The sequence below is a fragment of the Telmatherina bonti genome (assembly GCF_933228915.1).
Source record: "Telmatherina bonti genome assembly, chromosome: 7".
NCBI lineage: Eukaryota > Metazoa > Chordata > Actinopteri > Atheriniformes > Telmatherinidae > Telmatherina > Telmatherina bonti.
The window spans coordinates 4062702-4085445 of record NC_136625.1 but is presented as its reverse complement, the minus strand read 5'-3'; the positions used below and the strand labels follow the sequence as shown (position 1 = coordinate 4085445).

Sequence of the window (22744 nt, the reverse complement as noted above, 5' to 3'; positions counted from 1 at the left end):
ATTATTTTAGTTAATTCAGAGGGTTGGAGAGGACAGAAACTATTTAGACACAAGTCAGATCCTGGTTCTAAGGATGCTTTGGAGACCACAACAGACTCAACATTATAAGTAGAAGGAAGAATATTGTGAATTTGATCTCTAATAGTATCAATTTTATTCCTGAAAAAATACATGAAATCATCACAGCTAAGTGAGAAAGGAATACATGGCTCCTCAGCGCTCCGGCTCCTAGTAAGCCTAGCTACAGTGCTGAAAAGAAACCGAGGGTTGTTTTTGTTTTCCTCTATCAATGACGAATAATAAGCTGTTCTTGCCGTACGTAAGGCTTTTTTGTAGACAATTAAACTTTCTTTCCAGGTTAAGCGAGACTCCTCTAATTCTGATGAACGCCATCTGTTTTCCAAACGCCTTGACGCCTGTTTTAGAGCTCGAAGCTGGGAATTAAACCAGGGAGCCTTCATAATCTTACCTAATTTCTTCTTCTTTAGGGGAGCAACATTATCCAAGATTGTACGCATTGAAGCTATTATAGTATCAGCATGCTGATCAATCTGAGTGGGAGTAAAGCTTAAAGGGGGACTCTCAGACATGCTAACACATGGTAGAGGTGAAAAAATTGATTCAATTGATTGTTTAAATTTTGTAATATTGTCTGATAAACATCTGCTATAGTAGAATTTATTTTTGGTCAGTGAGTAATCAAATAAAGTGAATTCAAAGGTTAATAAGAAGTGATCGGACAAGACAGGGTTTTGAGGCAAAACTTTGAGCATGGACATTTTGTGAAAACCCAATTGAGTTTAGAATAAAGCTAAAGGAAATGATTAAACTATCATTTTCATCGTCAACATGAATATTAAAATCACCTAGTACAATGACTTTATCAGTACTCAGCACTAACTCAGACAAGAGATCAGAGAATTCGGTCAGAAACTCGGAGTAAGGTCCAGGTGGGCGATACACTAATGCTAAAAGGAGCGGTTTCTCTGAATTCCATTTTGGATGAGATAAATATAATGTCAGGAATTCCAAGGATTTATAGTTCGTTTTGTGCTTAGGATTAATTAAAAATTCTGACTGAAAAATAGCTGCAACCCCTCCTCCTCTGCCTGTAGTTCTAGGAATGTGAAAGTTTAAATAGTTAGCTGGCGTAGCTTCATTAATACTAACATAATCCTCTTGCTGTCACCAGGTTTCCGTAAGACAGAATAAATCAATGTGGTGATCACCTATCAAGTCATTGACTAATAAAGACTTATTTGGGAGGGATCTGATATTCAGTAGGCCACACTTTGTCTTATTTTCAGATTTTATTAGATCCATTGTTTTTATTTTTCTGAGGTTTTCACGATTAACCCCAGAAGTGTTTTTGTGTTGTTTAATTCTTACTGCTGGGGAGTTGTATAAGGTCGGAATGGGGTTTTGGGTGAGCGGCGGCAGGTGGGAAGCTGCAGAAAAGTGTGTAGGACTACAATTCTGCCTCCTGGTCCCAACCCTGAGTTGTCAATTTAGCTGACTAATGAAAGAGTCCATATTGCTAGATAAGAGAGCGGCTCCATCCAACATGGGATGGATGCCATCTCTCCTAATAAGACCAGGCTTTCCCCAAAAAGCGCTCCAATTATCTATAAAACCCACGTTGTTATCGGGACACCACCTAGACAACCAGCGGTTGAAAGATGACATGCGGCTAAACATGTCATCGCTGATTAAATTTGGCAAGGGACCAGAGAAAACTACGGAGTCCGACATGCTCTTGGCAAAGTTACACACTGAAGCAACATTAATTTTAGTGACCTCCGATTGGCGTAACCGGGTGTCGTTACCGCCGACGTTAATTACAATCTTACGGTATTTACGTTTAGCCTTAGTCAGCAGTTTCAAATACGATTCGACGTGGCCCGCTCTGGCCCCAGGAATGCATCTGACTATGGTCCCCGGTGTCTCTAGTGCCACGTTTCTGACTATGGAACTACCTATAATCAGGGTTTCTGCCTCAGCGGGTGTGTCGCCGAGCGGGGAAAATCTGTTAGAAACGTGAACAGGTCGGTGGTGGCCAGTGGGTTTTGGTTTGGGGCTACGTTTCCGCCTGACCGTCGTCCAGCCCGCCTCGGCTCCCGGCTGCGCGGGAACTGCTGAGGGACCGCTAGGTGGGCTAGCTGCCCTGGCTGGTAGCTCCGCACTGGCTAATGGGGGCTTGCTGACTAACTGCTTTCCTAACTGAGTGCGGAGCTGGGCTTCTAACTCGCAGAGCCTCGCCTCCAAAGCTGCCAAGCTGCTACACTTAATACACCTACCGTTATCACTAAAGGAGGCGGAGGAGTAGCTAAACATCAGACACACCGAGCAAGAAAAGGCAGGGGACCGGGGTGTGGGAAGAGAGCTAGCAGCCATGCTAAAACCGAGTGCTTGAGCTGTTTAAGTCAAGTAAACAGAAAGCCAAAGATCCCGAAAATAAATGCAATATATAGAAGAGTGGTTTGGGAAGGTATTGTGCGCTGAAGTGAGTGGTTGGTTAACAATAGATAGAAGTTAGAAAGAAGTTAAAGGAGCCAACGGCTCGTAGCAATCCGCAGTGACACTCGCTAGGCAAACAGGAAATGACAATATGTTACCGCAACGTCCGCAATGTCCACAAAAGACACTTAATAAACACATTTAGAAACCATGGCGTTGCATTAAATTTTACCCAGATGCAGCTCGGCAACTGCATACACAGAACATTTAACTGATTGCTACAGTTAAGGACATCTGGCCATCAAATGTCAGTCAGACCTACGCCATGTCAACACATCTCATAGTTAAGGACATCTTAGCCTTACTATTACATTTGCTTCTATTACTATCTGTATCCAAGTTTTCAAATCCTACTGCAGTGTTACTTAACCTATGACCTGGGCCCCACTGCCCTGCACGTGTTGTAGGTAACCCTACTTTAAACACACCTGACTCAAATCAATGGCTCATTATCTGAATTTAATAGAACTTGGCAAGCAGTGAAGTTCATCTGCATCATGTGCAGTGGAGTTGGTAGGAACCATAACATGCAGGGCAGTGGGCTCCGAGGACCAGAATTATGGGACACTGTCCTACTCAACAGCATCTAAAACATGCCACTTAGCTGTCCAAAATGCAGACTCAGTTGCTAAATCTTTCTCTAAGAACCAGGATGTATAAGAAAGATTTGAATAGAAAAATATATATGTAAAACAAAAACTAGGTAGGTGTGGGACTATATATTGTATGCAATTACCTGTTCGAAAGGTCTGTTATCCTCAGGGCCATTGTTGGTCTGCTGGGAGCCTGAACGAGGTGATGGAAGACTGGAAGTCAATTCTGTTGGTTCCATGTTTGCACTGGTCAATGGCTGGAACATTTAAGAAAGGGTTGTTGGTACACATGACCAGTTCTTTGCTTGTCACTGAAAAGTCTACATGAACCGCAAATTTTAAGGAAGCTCCTTTGTCTCCTGTCTTACATTACAGGATGAATTTATAAATCCAGGTCTGCTTGACCTCAGTCGACACAACGGCAATGATCAGACACACCTGGATTAATCAGGTCTAATATTACAGTATTAGTTGTAAAATTGAGGCTCTGTGATATACCAAGACAGTAGACTAGTGCCGAACAAAAGTTTAAAAAAAACAAAAGAAAAAAAAAACGTCAACAACAGTGTGAACATATACAAATAAATACCCAACATGCTTAGAAGATTTGGCAACTGAGGCAATGAGATTCTGGCTTCTTAGGCTAAAGTGCAGCGTGAAAGCCTCCAATAATCACACAGCCTACAGACTCGTCTGTTTGTCAAGAAACGCAGGGGGGGGCGGGCTGCTATAATTGCACAAGTGAAGGACCTCTACTTTCTCCTTAACGAGATGTCACATATTAATAATAATAATAATAATAATAATAATAATAATAATACTTCAGGAATGGTATGTTGGAGTGGTTTTGAAACCATGACTTTTTCATACTGTGGTATACCTTGAAGCCTGTAGCCAGCCTATTCTTAACTGATAATGAGCATACAATATGATTCCCATGTTCTTTTATGGATTTTGGAAAAATGTCACTTATGGGGACATCGTCATACCAGTAATCCATGCCTGCTGCTACCTACATGTGTGATTTAAGCCTTAAGATAATAAACCAAATCATAAATCCCAAATTATTTTGGATGGAATTTTCCCTACCTACAATGAAATTCATGTTTAACCACACAACACTGCCAAATTTAAAAGCAACAAATGGATATATCCAAAATCTGTGACACAAGCTAGCTACCTAGCTAGCTGAGCTGCACATTCTCAAAGAAATCACAACAGACAGACAGCAATGCTATGTTGTCAATGCATAACTTAAATAATAAAATCTTAATACTTCCGGACATGTTCTTTAGTAGTCACAGCTTTAAACTCCGGTCTCATTTCCTCATCAACTGCCCTTCGAAAAATTGTGAGAAATTAAGCTACTGCTAAATAGTTGCTACTTCCTGCTGTTTCAAAAATAAAAGCCGGCGAAAGGAAGTAAAGATTAGAACAAAAGATATCAAATCAAATTTGATTTGATTTGATTTGAGAACAAAATATAGTGTGTTTTTGTTAATTTTTTGGCGTATTCTATCTATTTTAAATGGATAGTATGGAATACAGTTACAGTTCTTTGTAAAATCAGATTTAAATGTTGGTGTTTCTATTCAACTGAATTCATTAAATAAAAATAACATCAAAATCTACATCTCAAAGCTACAGCAGTTAACATTTTAAAAAAAGATGTTTTCTTTACATATTTTTTTAAAAAATCTACCATTGTTTTAACAGCATAATTTTAGACAGATATCCCGTTGAATTTCCAGGTTTCCTCCCTCTTTTGGATTCTACTGCCATGCAAGGGCTCAATTTTAGCTACACCATTGGGGGTTTAAGCTCACCACCTAATTATTTATTGAATCTCCTAATTTTGTCAAATGATTCAAGATACTTTGGTGTGTCTTTATTAGAAACATTTAGTGCTTTTACTGTGATTTACTTTCACATCAGATCAGCATTTTAAAAAAGGCTTTCTTTTTCATATTGTTGTAACCCTTTTAAATAGTATCAATTATTGACATATTTTATTTGATTTTTTTGTATTTGTTAGTAGTGTCAGTGAAATATAAGTAAAAATTTTAAACAAAAAAAGGTCCCCTGGGGACCGGAAGCCCTACAAGAACTCATGGTCAAATTGGACCTTAACTCTACCTGGTAAAATTTTCCTGACAAGAACTCATGGTCAAATTGGACCTTAACTCTACCTGGTAAAATTTTCATGTTCTGTGACAAAGCTGCCTTGTCACTGACACCCACACCCCCAACCACCTACCTGACTGTGTTCCGGGTCGTCAGGCCCAGCAAATCTCTCGCAGTCCCACGTAGCTGCTTTAGTTCAGTCATGCCACCTGTCAGGTAGCAGACTAATAGGGATGCACACCTATTGGTTTTGCTACAAATACTGGGAGCACTACTGGGGTGTCATCTTCATCTTCTGGGGGGTTGGTGAAAACTGGGTTAAGAGGTTTACCTGTGTTTTATGGCTGGAGTATGCCGCAATGCGGCAAAGACGTCATCGTCCCGTGACTAACGGATTTTCAGATTAATACACCGTAGTATTATGTTTTTCTATGTTCATCTGTGGAAATATGTATGGGGTTACGTTCATGAACTTTGTTGATATGGTTTCTTTGGGTGGTTGATATATTATTGGGAAATTTGGGGGAAAATCTCTTTTATTTGTAGTAATGGGAAGTTCATGGGAAGGGGCGGGGCATTGTGTTTTTAAGACGCTCATGCAGAGCTCATGCATCTATCCATCCATCTTTCCATTAGTCTATCCATCCATATATCCATCTATCGATCACCCCATTTATTCATTCATCTATCTATCTATCCATCCATCTATCCATATATCTATCTTTCCATCTATTCAGCCATCCATCTTTCCATCCATCTATCCATCCATCTGTCCATCTATCTTTCCATCCATCTATCCATCCATCTATCCATCCATCTATCTTTCCATCCATTTATCATCTATCCATCACCCCATTCATTCATCCATCTATCCATCTATCCATCCATCTATCCATTTATCTATCTTTCCATCTATTCAGCCATCCATCTTTCCATCCATCTATCCATCCATCTGTCCATCTATCTTTCCATCCATCTATCCATCCATCTACTCATCCATCTATCCATCCATCTATCTTTCCATCCATTTATCATCTATCCATCACCCCATTCATTCATCCATCTATCCATCTATCCATCCATCTATCCATTTATCTATCTTTCCATCCATTCAGCCATCCATCTATCATCCATCTATCCATCCATCCATCCACCTTTCCATCCATTTATCTATCCATCTGTCCATCTATTTATCCATCTATCCATTTATCTATCTATATTTCCATCTATTCAGTCATCCATCTATCATCATCTATCCATCCATCCATCCATCCATCCATTTATCTATCCATCCATCTATCCATCCATCTATCATCCATCTATCCATCCATCCATCTAAATTTTCATCCATCAATTGATCCATCTATCCATCCATCTATCCATCTGTCTGTCCATTTATCTTTCCATCCATCTATCTATCTATCCATTCATCTATCTTTCCATCCATCAGTCTATCCATCTTTCCATCCATCTATCCATCTTTCCATCTATCCATCCATCTAGCCATCCATCTACTCATCCATCTATCCACCCATCTATCTTTCCATCCATTTATCATCTGTCCATCACCCCATTCATTCATCCATCTATCCATCCATCTATCAATCTATCCATCCATCTATCCATTTGTCTATCTTTCCATCTATTCAGCCATCCATCTATCATCATCTATCCATCCATCCATCCATCCATCCATTTATCTATCCATCTGTCCATCCATTTATCCATCTATCCATTTATCTATCTATATTTCTATATATTCAGTCATCCATCTATCCATCCATCCATCTAAATTTTCATCCATCAATCGATCCATCTTTCCATCCATCTACCTATCTTTCCATCCATCTATCATCCATCTGTCCATCTATCTTTCCATCCATATGTCCATCCATCTGTCCATCCATCTATCCATCCATCTGTCCATCAATATATCCATCCATCTGTCCATCAATCTATCCATCCATCTGTCCATCCATCTATCCATCCATCTATCCATCTATCTGTCCATCCATCTATCCATCCACCTATCCATTTATCGATCTTTCATCTATTCCGCCATCCAGCTATCATCCATCTGTCCATCTATCTTTCCATCCATATGTCCATCCATCTATCCATCTATCTGTCCATCCATCTATCCATCCACCTATCCATTTATCGATCTATCTTTCATCTATTCCGCCATCCAGCTATCATCCATTTATCCATCCATCCATCTATCTTGCCATCCATCTATCCATCCGTTCATCAGTTTAGCCAGCATGTGCATCTGGTGTTCATTGTTATATTTTTAATATAAAAGAGCGCATCAGTTCAGCGGACGTGTGAATCTGAGGGGTATGAAAGGAGCAACAGCTGGACAGACACGTTTCATGCTGGTGTCTGAACTTCCCAGTGCTACAGCGGATCTGATTTTTTCATTGACATCATATTCTGGTGTAGAGACCTGACGACGCAGCCAGTGTTGACACATATCACGCAGCTACACTCAATTCAGAATTTACATTGCTGCTGCGTGCAACTGTTTGGTCCAATGGCATGCGGCAGTGCTGTGGAGTTCAGATAAAAGCATGCAACAACTCCAAAAACGTTTCACACTTTTGTCGTTTCTTTCCCACTTTTTTTTTTTTTTTTTTTCCTAGCAAAGCAGTGCTGCTGGTGCTGCGTGGAGCAGAAACTGCGCTGCGCTTCTAAATAGTTTTATCCTCCGCAATACAGCTGCATATATATTTATATATAGCCTATATAAATAGATATTTTTTATTTTCTTTGTACAGATCAAGAACTGTCCGTTATATCAGCTGATGTGCTGATGACTCAGCTGCCATGTAAAATCACTCCAATCCCGCAGATCTGGCGACACAAATGTTTCATTAGAAATGTTTCATTCATCATGTTTCAACACGAGTTTTTTCAGTGCTCTCAGGTAAAACTCTCAAGACAGAGGCATGAGCTAAAACTTTGCACTGGAGGGGGTGGAATGGTTCCTCATGACAGCGCTAAATGGGGCCTTTACATGAAAAACGGGATTAGTGATTTGTGGGGGGACTGCAGGCTGACAAAAATTCTCGTAGCTCTGGGCCTTTTAGTGTTAAAAAGAACTGTCTTCTCCTGAACATCTCCAAGACCAAGAAGGTTGTGGTAGATTGCAGGAGATCTGCATCACATAGAAAGCCAGTGTGTATTGATGGAGAGAAAATAGAGACTGTGAAGACCTACAGGTACCTGGGGGTGTTTCAGGACCAGAGGTTGGAATAGTTAGCCAATACAGACACAACATGCAGGAAGGGACAGAGTCACCTTATCTTCTTCTGATGGCTCAGGTCCTCTGATGTCTGCAGTGACCTGCTGCAGATGTTCTATAACACAGTCATCAAAAGTGTGATGGTTTACGCTGGTGTCTGCTGGAGGAGCAGCATTACAAACAAGGACTGCAAAGGACTGGACAAACTGGTCAGAAAAGCTAGTTCTGTCCTTAGTAGAAGTCTGGACCCTATCAGAACTGTGGTGGAGCAACGATAGCTATTCTTCTGGAAGGACAGAGAGACTGGTCTCATTTTGATGCAGGACTGAAAGGTTCAGCAAGTCCTTTATTCCAGCAGCCATTAAACTGTTTAATATTAATCTTTAATTTTATCTATTTATCATTGTAACAAATTTTTGTGAAAAAGGGAACTGTTGGAACAACCTGAATCCCCACCCCTTATCTCCTTCCTGGGAATGAATAAAGCATCTCTCTCTCCCCATAAACCCCCCTCCTTCTGGGGACCAGCTTTTTGGTCCCCACAAGGACATTGGTCCCCATTACGTGACTGTGTAAACAGATTGATGTCCCCATACCGTAACAAAAACCAGAACACACAGACACACACACACACACACACACAGACACACAGACACACAGACACACACACAGTCAGCTGGGTGTGTTGCGTTCAGGGAACGTCAGACTTCTGGTAAAGAACTGGATATCAGACCAGTTCTTCACACATTCCTTCTGACCGAACATTTACTCTGATTATCCATCCGCCTCCGTCCGCCTCCGTCCACCTCCGTCCACCTCCTTCCACCTCCGTCCACCTCCGTCCACCTCCGTCCGCCTCCGTCCGCCTCCGTCCACCTCCGTCCACCTCCGTCCGCCTCCGTCCGCCTCCGTCCGCCTCCGTCCACCTCCGTCCACCTCCGTCCACCTCCATCCGCCTCCGTCCACCTCCGTCCACCTCCGTCCACCTCCGTCCACCTCCTTCCACCTCCGTCCACCTCCGTCCGCCTCCGTCCACCTCCGTCCACCTCCGTCCACCTCCGTCCGCCTCCGTCCGCCTCCGTCCGCCTCCGTCCACCTCCTTCCACCTCCGTCCACCTCCGTCCGCCTCCTTCCGCCTCCGTCCGCCTCCGTCCACCTCCGTCCGCCTCCGTCCACCTCCGTCCACCTCCGTCCGCCTCCGTCCACCTCCGTCCACCTCCTTCCACCTCCGTCCACCTCCGTCCACCTCCTTCCACCTCCGTCCGCCTCCGTCCACCTCCGTCCACCTCCTTCCACCTCCGTCCACCTCCTTCCGCCTCCGTCCGCCTCCGTCCGCCTCCGTCCGCCTCCTTCCACCTCCGTCCACCTCCGTCCACCTCCGTCCACCTCCGTCCGCCTCCTTCCACCTCCGTCCACCTCCATCCACCTCCGTCCGCCTCCGTCCACCTCCATCCACCTCCGTCCGCCTCCGTCCGCCTCCGTCCACCTCCGTCCGCCTCCTTCCACCTCCGTCCGCCTCCGTCCACCTCCGTCCACCTCCGTCCACCTCCGTCCGCCTCCGTCCACCTCCGTCCACCTCCGTCCGCCTCCATCCACCTCCGTCCGCCTCCTTCCACCTCCGTCCGCCTCCGTCCACCTCCGTCCGCCTCCGTCCGCCTCCGTCCACCTCCGTCCACCTCCATCCACCTCCGTCCGCCTCCGTCCGCCTCCATCCACCTCCGTCCGCCTCCTTCCACCTCCGTCCACCTCCGTCCACCTCCATCCACCTCCGTCCACCTCCTTCCACCTCCGTCCGCCTCCGTCCACCTCCGTCCACCTCCATCCACCTCCGTCCACCTCCTTCCACCTCCGTCCACCTCCGTCCACCTCCATCCACCTCCGTCCACCTCCGTCCACCTCCATCCACCTCCTTCCACCTCCGTCCACCTCCATCCACCTCCGTCCACCTCCGTCCACCTCCATCCACCTCCATCCACCTCCGTCCACCTCCATCCACCTCCGTCCACCTCCGTCCGCCTCCTTCCACCTCCGTCCACCTCCGTCCACCTCCATCCACCTCCGTCCACCTCCTTCCACCTCCGTCCGCCTCCGTCCACCTCCGTCCACCTCCATCCACCTCCGTCCACCTCCTTCCACCTCCGTCCACCTCCGTCCACCTCCATCCACCTCCGTCCACCTCCGTCCACCTCCATCCACCTCCTTCCACCTCCGTCCACCTCCATCCACCTCCGTCCACCTCCGTCCACCTCCATCCACCTCCATCCACCTCCGTCCACCTCCATCCACCTCCGTCCACCTCCGTCCACCTCCATCCACCTCCGTCCACCTCCGTCCACCTCCGTCCACCTCCATCCACCTCCGTCCACCTCCGTCCGCCTCCGTCCACCTCCGTCCGCCTCCTTCCACCTCCGTCCACCTCCGTCCACCTCCGTCCGCCTCCGTCCACCTCCATCCACCTCCGTCCACCTCCGTCCACCTCCTTCCACCTCCGTCCACCTCCGTCCGCCTCCGTCCACCTCCGTCCGCCTCCGTCCACCTCCTTCCACCTCCGTCCACCTCCTTCCGCCTCCGTCCGCCTCCGTCCGCCTCCTTCCGCCTCCGTCCGCCTCCGTCCGCCTCCGTCCGCCTCCTTCCACCTCCGTCCGCCTCCGTCCACCTCCGTCCACCTCCGTCCGCCTCCGTCCACCTCCGTCCACCTCCGTCCACCTCCTTCCACCTCCGTCCGCCTCCGTCCGCCTCCTTCCGCCTCCGTCCGCCTCCGTCCACCTCCGTCCGCCTCCGTCCACCTCCGTCCACCTCCGTCCGCCTCCGTCCACCTCCGTCCGCCTCCTTCCGCCTCCGTCCGCCTCCGTCCGCCTCCGTCCGCCTCCGTCCACCTCCGTCCACCTCCTTCCACCTCCGTCCACCTCCGTCCGCCTCCTTCCACCTCCGTCCACCTCCATCCACCTCCGTCCGCCTCCGTCCACCTCCATCCACCTCCGTCCGCCTCCGTCCACCTCCGTCCACCTCCGTCCGCCTCCGTCCGCCTCCGTCCACCTCCGTCCACCTCCGTCCGCCTCCGTCCGCCTCCGTCCACCTCCGTCCGCCTCCGTCCACCTCCGTCCACCTCCATCCACCTCCGTCCACCTCCGTCCACCTCCGTCCGCCTCCATCCACCTCCGTCCACCTCCGTCCGCCTCCATCCACCTCCGTCCACCTCCGTCCACCTCCATCCACCTCCGTCGGCCTCCGTCGGCCTCCATCCACCTCCGTCCACCTCCGTCCGCCTCCATCCACCTCCGTCCACCTCCATCCACCTCCGTCGGCCTCCGTCGGCCTCCTTCCACCTCCGTCCGCCTCCATCCACCTCCGTCCGCCTCCGTCCGCCTCCATCCACCTCCGTCCGCCTCCGTCCGCCTCCGTCCACCTCCGTCCACCTCCGTCCGCCTCCGTCCACCTCCATCCACCTCCGTCCACCTCCGTCCACCTCCGTCCGCCTCCATCCACCTCCGTCCACCTCCGTCCGCCTCCATCCACCTCCGTCCGCCTCCATCCACCTCCGTCCGCCTCCATCCACCTCCTTCCACCTCCGTCCGCCTCCGTCCACCTCCGTCCGCCTCCATCCACCTCCGTCCGCCTCCATCCACCTCCTTCCACCTCCGTCCGCCTCCGTCCGCCTCCGTCCGCCTCCATCCACCTCCGTCCGCCTCCGTCCGCCTCCGTCCACCTCCATCCACCTCCGTCCACCTCCGTCCACCTCCGTCCGCCTCCGTCCACCTCCGTCCGCCTCCGTCCGCCTCCGTCCACCTCCATCCACCTCCGTCCACCTCCATCCGCCTCCGTCCGCCTCCGTCCGCCTCCGTCCACCTCCGTCCACCTTCGTCCGCCTCCGTCCACCTCCGTCCGCCTCCGTCCACCTCCATCCACCTCCGTCCACCTCCGTCCACCTTCGTCGGCCTCCGTCCGCCTCCGTCCACCTCCGTCCACCTCCATCCACCTCCGTCCGCCTCCGTCCACCTCCGTCGGCCTCCGTCCGCCTCCATCCACCTCCGTCCACCTCCGTCCGCCTCCGTCCGCCTCCATCCACCTCCGTCCGCCTCCGTCCACCTCCGTCCACCTCCGTCCACCTCCATCCACCTCCGTCCACCTCCGTCCGCCTCCGTCCACCTCCGTCCACCTCCGTCCGCCTCCGTCCACCTCCGTCCGCCTCCATCCACCTCCGTCCACCTCCGTCCGCCTCCATCCACCTCCGTCGGCCTCCGTCCGCCTCCATCCACCTCCGTCCACCTCCGTCCGCCTCCATCCACCTCCGTCCGCCTCCATCCACCTCCTTCCACCTCCGTCCGCCTCCATCCACCTCCGTCCGCCTCCATCCACCTCCGTCCACCTCCATCCGCCTCCTTCCACCTCCGTCCACCTCCGTCCGCCTCCGTCCGCCTCCGTCCACCTCCGTCCGCCTCCGTCCGCCTCCGTCCGCCTCCGTCCACCTCCATCCGCCTCCGTCCACCTCCGTCCGCCTCCGTCCACCTCCGTCCACCTTCGTCCGCCTCCGTCCACCTCCGTCCGCCTCCGTCCACCTCCATCCACCTCCGTCCGCCTCCGTCCGCCTCCGTCCGCCTCCATCCACCTCCTTCCACCTCCGTCCACCTCCGTCCACCTCCGTCCACCTCCGTCCACCTCCGTCCGCCTCCGTCCGCCTCCGTCCGCCTCCATCCACCTCCGTCCGCCTCCGTCCGCCTCCGTCCGCCTCCATCCACCTCCTTCCACCTCCGTCCACCTCCTTCCACCTCCGTCCACCTCCGTCCACCTCCGTCCACCTCCGTCCGCCTCCGTCCACCTCCATCCACCTCCGTCCGCCTCCGTCCGCCTCCGTCCGCCTCCATCCACCTCCTTCCACCTCCGTCCACCTCCTTCCACCTCCGTCCACCTCCGTCCGCCTCCTTCCACCTCCATCCACCTCCGTCCACCTCCGTCCACCTCCGTCCGCCTCCATCCACCTCCGTCCACCTCCGTCCGCCTCCGTCCACCTCCTTCCACCTCCGTCCACCTCCGTCCGCCTCCATCCACCTCCGTCCACCTCCGTCCACCTCCGTCAGAACCAGGAAACGAAATGACCGTTCATCAGAGGACTGGAAAGCAGCTTCCTGGTCCCAGTCTCAGTCTTCACGGTCCAGGTCTTCACGGTCCAGGTCTTCACGGTCCAGGTCTTCACGGTCCCATTCCAGAGAGGGTTGGTTATCCAACTCCTGTCCTGGAGGGCCGGTATCTTGCAGTTTTTAGTTGTCTCCCTGCTCCAACACGCTTGGCTGAAATGAATAATTAGGTTGACAAGAGGCTGCTAGATCCGTTTGATTTGAATCAGGTGTGTGGGAGCAGGGAAACAACAGAAACCTGCCGGATCCCGGCCTCCAGGACTGGAGTCTGACTCCCCTGGTTTAGAGTAAAACTAGAACTTAAACCGGAACATTTAAGACGGTTAATTTCAGGGTGTTTTATGGACTCCAACTGGTTTTGGTTTAATCCAGATTCACCTAAAACTGGGTCTAAAGACCGTCTCCGTGGTTCTACACACGTTCGTCTTCCATCAGTCTAGAACACGCAACATCCTCTCCTTCCTGGACCCGAGTCCGACCCGCCGTCCCAGCCGGTCTGGCGAAGTTCTGACACGGCAGGGATGCTCTGAAGGACCAAAGTCCTGACCCTGAACTGATGAGGTCATGATGACATCACATGTCCGTCCTCAGGACTACCTGCTGTGGAACCGTCTGGGAGCCACGCTGGCCAACGGGAACCGGAGCGAGGAGGCCGTGGAGGCCTACACCCGGGCCCTGGAGCTGCAGCCCGGGTTCATCCGCTCCAGATACAACCTGGGAATCAGCTGCATCAACCTGGGAGCTCACAGGTAACACACACCTGTCTGGTGACATCACAGCGGTAAGACCTGTTCCCTGACCCGATCCCGTTCCCGTCCTGCAGGGAGGCGGTCAGTAACTTCCTCACAGCCCTGAACCAGCAGAGGCGGAGTCAGCGCTGCAGCCAGCAGCAGATGTCCACCAACATCTGGGCCGCGCTGCGCATCGCTGTCTCCATGATGGACCGACCGGAGCTGTTCCAGGCCGCCAACATGGGGGACCTGGACCTGCTGATGAGGGCCTTCGACGTGGGGGACGTGTGAGCGGGCGGAGATCAGACGGAGACCAAAGAGACCACGACGACTGCAACGTATTTACAGCACAACCCTTTACACCGAGCCGAGCCTCGGAGCAGAACCGAGGCCCAGAAGCCATCAAACTGTAGCCCCACCCAGTGGTGATGTCACTGTGACATCACAGCCGAACGTTGTGTTTGAGGGAAACAAACTGCTTTGCACAACTCACATTGTTTATGTCCAGTGGCTGCAACCCCCCCATGCAACCCCTGCATGAGGAGCCCCCCTGCAACCCCCCATACAGACCCCCCTGCAACCCCCCCATACAGACCCCCCTGCAACCCCCCATACAGACCCCCCTGCAACCCCCCATACAGACCCCCCTGCAACCCCCCCATACAGACCGCCCTGCAACCCCCCATACAGACCGCCCTGCAACCCCCCCATACAGACCCCCCTGCAACCCCCCATACAGACCCCCCTGCAACCCCCCATACAGACCCCCCTGCAACCCCCCATACAGACCGCCCTGCAACCCCCCCATACAGACCCCCCTGCAACCCCCATACAGACCCCCCTGCAACCCCCCATACAGACCCCCCTGCAACCCCCCCATACAGACCCCCCTGCAACCCCCCATACAGACCCCCCTGCAACCCCCCCATACAGACCGCCCTGCAACCCCCCATACAGACCCCCCTGCAACCCCCCCATACAGAACCCCCTGCAACCCCCCCATACAGACCGCCCTGCAACCCCCCATACAGACCCCCCTGCAACCCCCCCATACAGACCCCCCTGCAACCCCCCATACAGACCCCCCTGCAACCCCCCATACAGACCGCCCTGCAACCCCCCATACAGACCCCCCTGCAACCCCCCCATACAGACCCCCCTGCAACCCCCCATACAGACCGCCCTGCAACCCCCCATACAGACCCCCCTGCAACCCCCCCATACAGACCCCCCTGCAACCCCCCATACAGACCGCCCTGCAACCCCCCCATACAGACCCCCCTGCAACCCCCCCATACAGACCCCCCTGCAACCCCCCCATACAGACCGCCCTGCAACCCCCCCATACAGACCCCCCTGCAACCCCCCCATACAGACCACCCTGCAACCCCCCCATACAGACCCCCCTGCAACCCCCCCATACAGACCCCCCTGCAACCCCCCCATACAGACCGCCCTGCAACCCCCCATACAGACCCCCCTGCAACCCCCCATACAGACCCCCCTGCAACCCCCCATACAGACCCCCCTGCAACCCCCCCATGCCCCCCCCTTGCAGACTCCCCAACCTTTCTACCCAACAAACGACTGTATGCTTTTTATGAACTTCTGAATCATCATAATCAACAGTGAATAAATCATATTAGGAATGAATTATTTATATGTTAGGAATGTATTTATAACCTGATATAAAATGTTCCAGAAGCTTCTGTAAATATATTTAATCAACCTCTTCTAACCTGAATCTGTTTTCAGCCTCCAGAAAGCTAAAAGTCCACATAAAGAACAGAAGTTCCTCCGAATATCGTCTCATAAACCTGACCGTGTTTCAGACCAGTAAGCAACCAGTTCACACACACATCAGACCAGTAAGCAACCAGTTCACACACACATCAGACCAGTAAGCAGCCAGTTCACACACACATCAGACCAGTAAGCAACCAGTTCACACACACATCAGACCAGTAAGCAGCCAGTTCACACACACATCAGACCAGTAAGCAGCCAGTTCACACACACATCAGACCAGTAAGCAACCAGTTCACACACACATCAGACCAGTAAGCAGCCGGTTCACACACACATCAGACCAGTAAGCAACCAGTTCACACACACATCAGACCAGTAAGCAACCGGTTCACACACACATCAGACCAGTAAGCAGCCAGTTCACACACACATCAGACCAGTAAGCAACCAGTTCACACACACATCAGACCAGTAAGCAGCCAGTTCACACACACATCAGACCAGTAAGCAACCAGTTCACACACACATCAGACCAGTAAGCAGCCAGTTCACACACACATCAGACCAGTAAGCAGCCAGTTCACACACACATCAGACCAGTAAGCAGCCAGTTCACACACACATCAGACCAGTAAGCAACCAGTTCACACACACATCAGACCAGTAAGCAACCAGTTCACACACACATCAGACCAGTAAGCAGCTGGTTCACACACACATCAGACCAGTAAGCAGCCAGTTCACACACACATCAGACCAGTAAGCAACCAGTTCACACACACATCAGACCAGTAAGCAGCTGGTTCACACACACATCAGACCAGTAAGCAGCCAGTTCACACACACATCAGACCAGTAAGCAACCAGTTCACACACACATCAGACCAGTAAGCAGCCAGTTCACACACACATCAGACCAGTAAGCAGCCGGTTCACACACACATCAGACCAGTAAGCAACCAGTTCACACACACATCAGACCAGTAAGCAGCCAGTTCACACACACATCAGACCAGTAAGCAGCCAGTTCACACACACATCAGACCAGTAAGCAGCCAGTTCACACACACATCAGACCAGTAAGCAACCAGTTCACACACACATCAGACCAGTAAGCAGCCAGTTCACACACACATCAGACCAGTAAGCAGCCAGTTCACACACACATCAGACCAGTAAGCAGCCAGTTCACACACACATCAGACCAGTAAGCAACCAGTTCACACACACATCAGACCAGTAAGCAGCCGGTTCACACACACATCAGACCAGTAAGCAGCCAGTTCACACACACATCAGACCAGTAAGCAGCCAGTTCACACACACATCAGACCAGTAAGCAACCGGTTCACACACACATCAGACCAGTAATCAACCAGTTCACACACACATCAGACCAGTAAGCAACCGGTTCACACACACATCAGACCAGTAAGCAACCAGTTCACACACACATCAGACCAGTAAGCAACCAGTTCACACACACATCAGACCAGTAAGCAGCCAGTTCACACACACATCAGACCAGTAAGCAACCAGTTCACACACACATCAGACCAGTAAGCAACCAGTTCACACACACATCAGACCAGTAAGCAGCCAGTTCACACACACATCAGACCAGTAAGCAACCAGTTCACACACACATCAGACCAGTAAGCAGCCAGTTCACACACACATCAGACCAGTAAGCAGCCAGTTCACACACACATCAGACCAGTAAGCAACCAGTTCACACACACATCAGACCAGTAAGCAACCAGTTCACACACACATCAGACCAGTAAGCAGCCAGTTCACACACACATCAGACCAGTAAGCAACCAGTTCACACACACATCAGACCAGTAAGCAGCCAGTTCACACACACATCAGACCAGTAAGCAACCAGTTCACACACACATCAGACCAGTAAGCAACCAGTTCACACACACATCAGACCAGTAAGCAACCGGTTCACACACACATCAGACCAGTAAGCAACCAGTTCACACACACATCAGACCAGTAAGCAACCAGTTCACACACACATCAGACCAGTAAGCAACCAGTTCACACACACATCAGACCAGTACCCAGCCAGTTCACACACACATCAGACCAGTAAGCAACCAGTTCACACACACATCAGACCAGTAAGCAGCCAGTTCACACACACATCAGACCAGTAAGCAGCCAGTTCACACACACATCAGACCAGTAAGCAGCCAGTTCACACACACATCAGACCAGTAAGCAGCCGGTTCACACACACATCAGACCAGTAATCAACCAGTTCACACACACATCAGACCAGTAAGCAGCCAGTTCACACACACATCAGACCAGTAAGCAACCAGTTCACACACACATCAGACCAGTAAGCAGCCAGTTCACACACACATCAGACCAGTAAGCAACCAGTTCACACACACATCAGACCAGTAAGCAACCAGTTCACACACACATCAGACCAGTAAGCAGCCAGTTCACACACACATCAGACCAGTAAGCAGCCAGTTCACACACACATCAGACCAGTAAGCAACCAGTTCACACACACATCAGACCAGTAAGCAACCAGTTCACACACACATCAGACCAGTAAGCAGCCAGTTCACACACACATCAGACCAGTAAGCAACCAGTTCACACACACATCAGACCAGTAAGCAACCAGTTCACACACACATCAGACCAGTAAGCAACCAGTTCACACACACATCAGACCAGTAAGCAGCCAGTTCACACACACATCAGACCAGTAAGCAACCAGTTCACACACACATCAGACCAGTAAGCAACCAGTTCACACACACATCAGACCAGTAAGCAGCCAGTTCACACACACATCAGACCAGTAAGCAGCCAGTTCACACACACATCAGACCAGTAAGCAGCCAGTTCACACACACATCAGACCAGTAAGCAACCAGTTCACACACACATCAGACCAGTAAGCAGCCAGTTCACACACACATCAGACCAGTAAGCAGCCGGTTCACACACACATCAGACCAGTAAGCAGCCGGTTCACACACACATCAGACCAGTAAGCAACCAGTTCACACACACATCAGACCAGTAATCAACCAGTTCACACACACATCAGACCAGTAAGCAGCCAGTTCACACACACATCAGACCAGTAAGCAACCGGTTCACACACACATCAGACCAGTAAGCAGCCAGTTCACACACACATCAGACCAGTAAGCAACCAGTTCACACACACATCAGACCAGTAAGCAGCCAGTTCACACACACATCAGACCAGTAAGCAGCCAGTTCACACACACATCAGACCAGTAAGCAACCAGTTCACACACACATCAGACCAGTAAGCAGCCAGTTCACACACACATCAGACCAGTAAGCAGCCGGTTCACACACACATCAGACCAGTAAGCAGCCGGTTCACACACACATCAGACCAGTAAGCAACCAGTTCACACACACATCAGACCAGTAATCAACCAGTTCACACACACATCAGACCAGTAAGCAGCCAGTTCACACACACATCAGACCAGTAAGCAACCGGTTCACACACACATCAGACCAGTAAGCAACCGGTTCACACACACATCAGACCAGTAAGCAACCAGTTCACACACACATCAGACCAGTAAGCAACCAGTTCACACACACATCAGACCAGTAAGCAACCAGTTCACACACACATCAGACCAGTAAGCAACCAGTTCACACACACATCAGACCAGTAAGCAGCCAGTTCACACACACATCAGACCAGTAAGCAACCAGTTCACACACACATCAGACCAGTAAGCAACCAGTTCACACACACATCAGACCAGTAAGCAACCAGTTCACACACACATCAGACCAGTAAGCAACCAGTTCACACACACATCAGACCAGTAAGCAGCCAGTTCACACACACATCAGACCAGTAAGCAACCAGTTCACACACACATCAGACCAGTAAGCAACCAGTTCACACACACATCAGACCAGTAAGCAGCCAGTTCACACACACATCAGACCAGTAAGCAGCCAGTTCACACACACATCAGACCAGTAAGCAACCAGTTCACACACACATCAGACCAGTAAGCAACCAGTTCACACACACATCAGACCAGTAAGCAACCAGTTCACACACACATCAGACCAGTAAGCAACCAGTTCACACACACATCAGACCAGTAAGCAACCAGTTCACACACACATCAGACCAGTAAGCAACCAGTTCACACACACATCAGACCAGTAAGCAACCAGTTCACACACACATCAGACCAGTAAGCAACCAGTTCACACACACATCAGACCAGTAAGCAGCCAGTTCACACACACATCAGACCAGTAAGCAGCCAGTTCACACACACATCAGACCAGTAAGCAGCCAGTTCACACACACATCAGACCAGTAAGCAGCCAGTTCACACACACATCAGACCAGTAAGCAACCAGTTCACACACACATCAGACCAGTAAGCAGCCAGTTCACACACACATCAGACCAGTAAGCAGCCAGTTCACACACACATCAGACCAGTAAGCAGCCAGTTCACACACACATCAGACCAGTAAGCAACCAGTTCACACACACATCAGACCAGTAAGCAGCCAGTTCACACACACATCAGACCAGTAAGCAGCCAGTTCACACACACATCAGACCAGTAAGCAGCCAGTTCACACACACATCAGACCAGTAAGCAGCCAGTTCACACACACATCAGACCAGTAAGCAGCCGGTTCACACACACATCAGACCAGTAATCAACCAGTTCACACACACATCAGACCAGTAAGCAGCCAGTTCACACACACATCAGACCAGTAAGCAACCAGTTCACACACACATCAGACCAGTAAGCAGCCAGTTCACACACACATCAGACCAGTAAGCAACCAGTTCACACACACATCAGACCAGTAAGCAACCAGTTCACACACACATCAGACCAGTAAGCAGCCAGTTCACACACACATCAGACCAGTAAGCAACCAGTTCACACACACATCAGACCAGTAAGCAACCAGTTCACACACACATCAGACCAGTAAGCAGCCAGTTCACACACACATCAGACCAGTAAGCAACCAGTTCACACACACATCAGACCAGTAAGCAACCAGTTCACACACACATCAGACCAGTAAGCAACCAGTTCACACACACATCAGACCAGTAAGCAACCAGTTCACACACACATCAGACCAGTAAGCAGCCAGTTCACACACACATCAGACCAGTAAGCAACCAGTTCACACACACATCAGACCAGTAAGCAGCCAGTTCACACACACATCAGACCAGTAAGCAACCAGTTCACACACACATCAGACCAGTAAGCAACCAGTTCACACACACATCAGACCAGTAAGCAACCAGTTCACACACACATCAGACCAGTAAGCAACCAGTTCACACACACATCAGACCAGTAAGCAACCAGTTCACACACACATCAGACCAGTAAGCAGCCAGTTCACACACACATCAGACCAGTAAGCAACCAGTTCACACACACATCAGACCAGTAAGCAGCCAGTTCACACACACATCAGACCAGTAAGCAACCAGTTCACACACACATCAGACCAGTAAGCAACCAGTTCACACACACATCAGACCAGTAAGCAGCCAGTTCACACACACATCAGACCAGTAAGCAGCCAGTTCACACACACATCAGACCAGTAAGCAGCCAGTTCACACACACATCAGACCAGTAAGCAACCAGTTCACACACACATCAGACCAGTAAGCAACCAGTTCACACACACATCAGACCAGTAAGCAGCCAGTTCACACACACATCAGACCAGTAAGCAGCCGGTTCACACACACATCAGACCAGTAAGCAGCCGGTTCACACACACATCAGACCAGTAAGCAACCAGTTCACACACACATCAGACCAGTAATCAACCAGTTCACACACACATCAGACCAGTAAGCAGCCAGTTCACACACACATCAGACCAGTAAGCAACCGGTTCACACACACATCAGACCAGTAAGCAGCCAGTTCACACACACATCAGACCAGTAAGCAACCAGTTCACACACACATCAGACCAGTAAGCAGCCAGTTCACACACACATCAGACCAGTAAGCAACCAGTTCACACACACATCAGACCAGTAAGCAGCCAGTTCACACACACATCAGACCAGTAAGCAGCCGGTTCACACACACATCAGACCAGTAAGCAGCCGGTTCACACACACATCAGACCAGTAAGCAACCAGTTCACACACACATCAGACCAGTAATCAACCAGTTCACACACACATCAGACCAGTAAGCAGCCAGTTCACACACACATCAGACCAGTAAGCAACCGGTTCACACACACATCAGACCAGTAAGCAACCGGTTCACACACACATCAGACCAGTAAGCAACCAGTTCACACACACATCAGACCAGTAAGCAACCAGTTCACACACACATCAGACCAGTAAGCAACCAGTTCACACACACATCAGACCAGTAAGCAACCAGTTCACACACACATCAGACCAGTAAGCAACCAGTTCACACACACATCAGACCAGTAAGCAGCCAGTTCACACACACATCAGACCAGTAAGCAACCAGTTCACACACACATCAGACCAGTAAGCAGCCAGTTCACACACACATCAGACCAGTAAGCAGCCAGTTCACACACACATCAGACCAGTAA

General features: G+C 50.6%; 1 protein-coding gene across 1 annotated transcript in view; it reads left to right on the top strand.

The window, feature by feature from the left end:
• LOC306758899 (PEX5-related protein-like) overlaps positions 1 to 14964 on the top strand; it is a 72101-nt gene extending 57137 nt beyond the window's left edge. The window contains exons 13-14 of the mRNA XM_079244324.1: positions 14205 to 14362; positions 14437 to 14964. Of these exons, the coding sequence (XP_079100450.1) occupies positions 14205 to 14362; positions 14437 to 14635 (357 nt within the window). The 3' untranslated portion in view covers positions 14636 to 14964. The remainder of the gene's footprint in view (positions 1 to 14204; positions 14363 to 14436) is intronic.
• The last annotated feature ends 7780 nt before the right edge of the window (positions 14965 to 22744 follow it).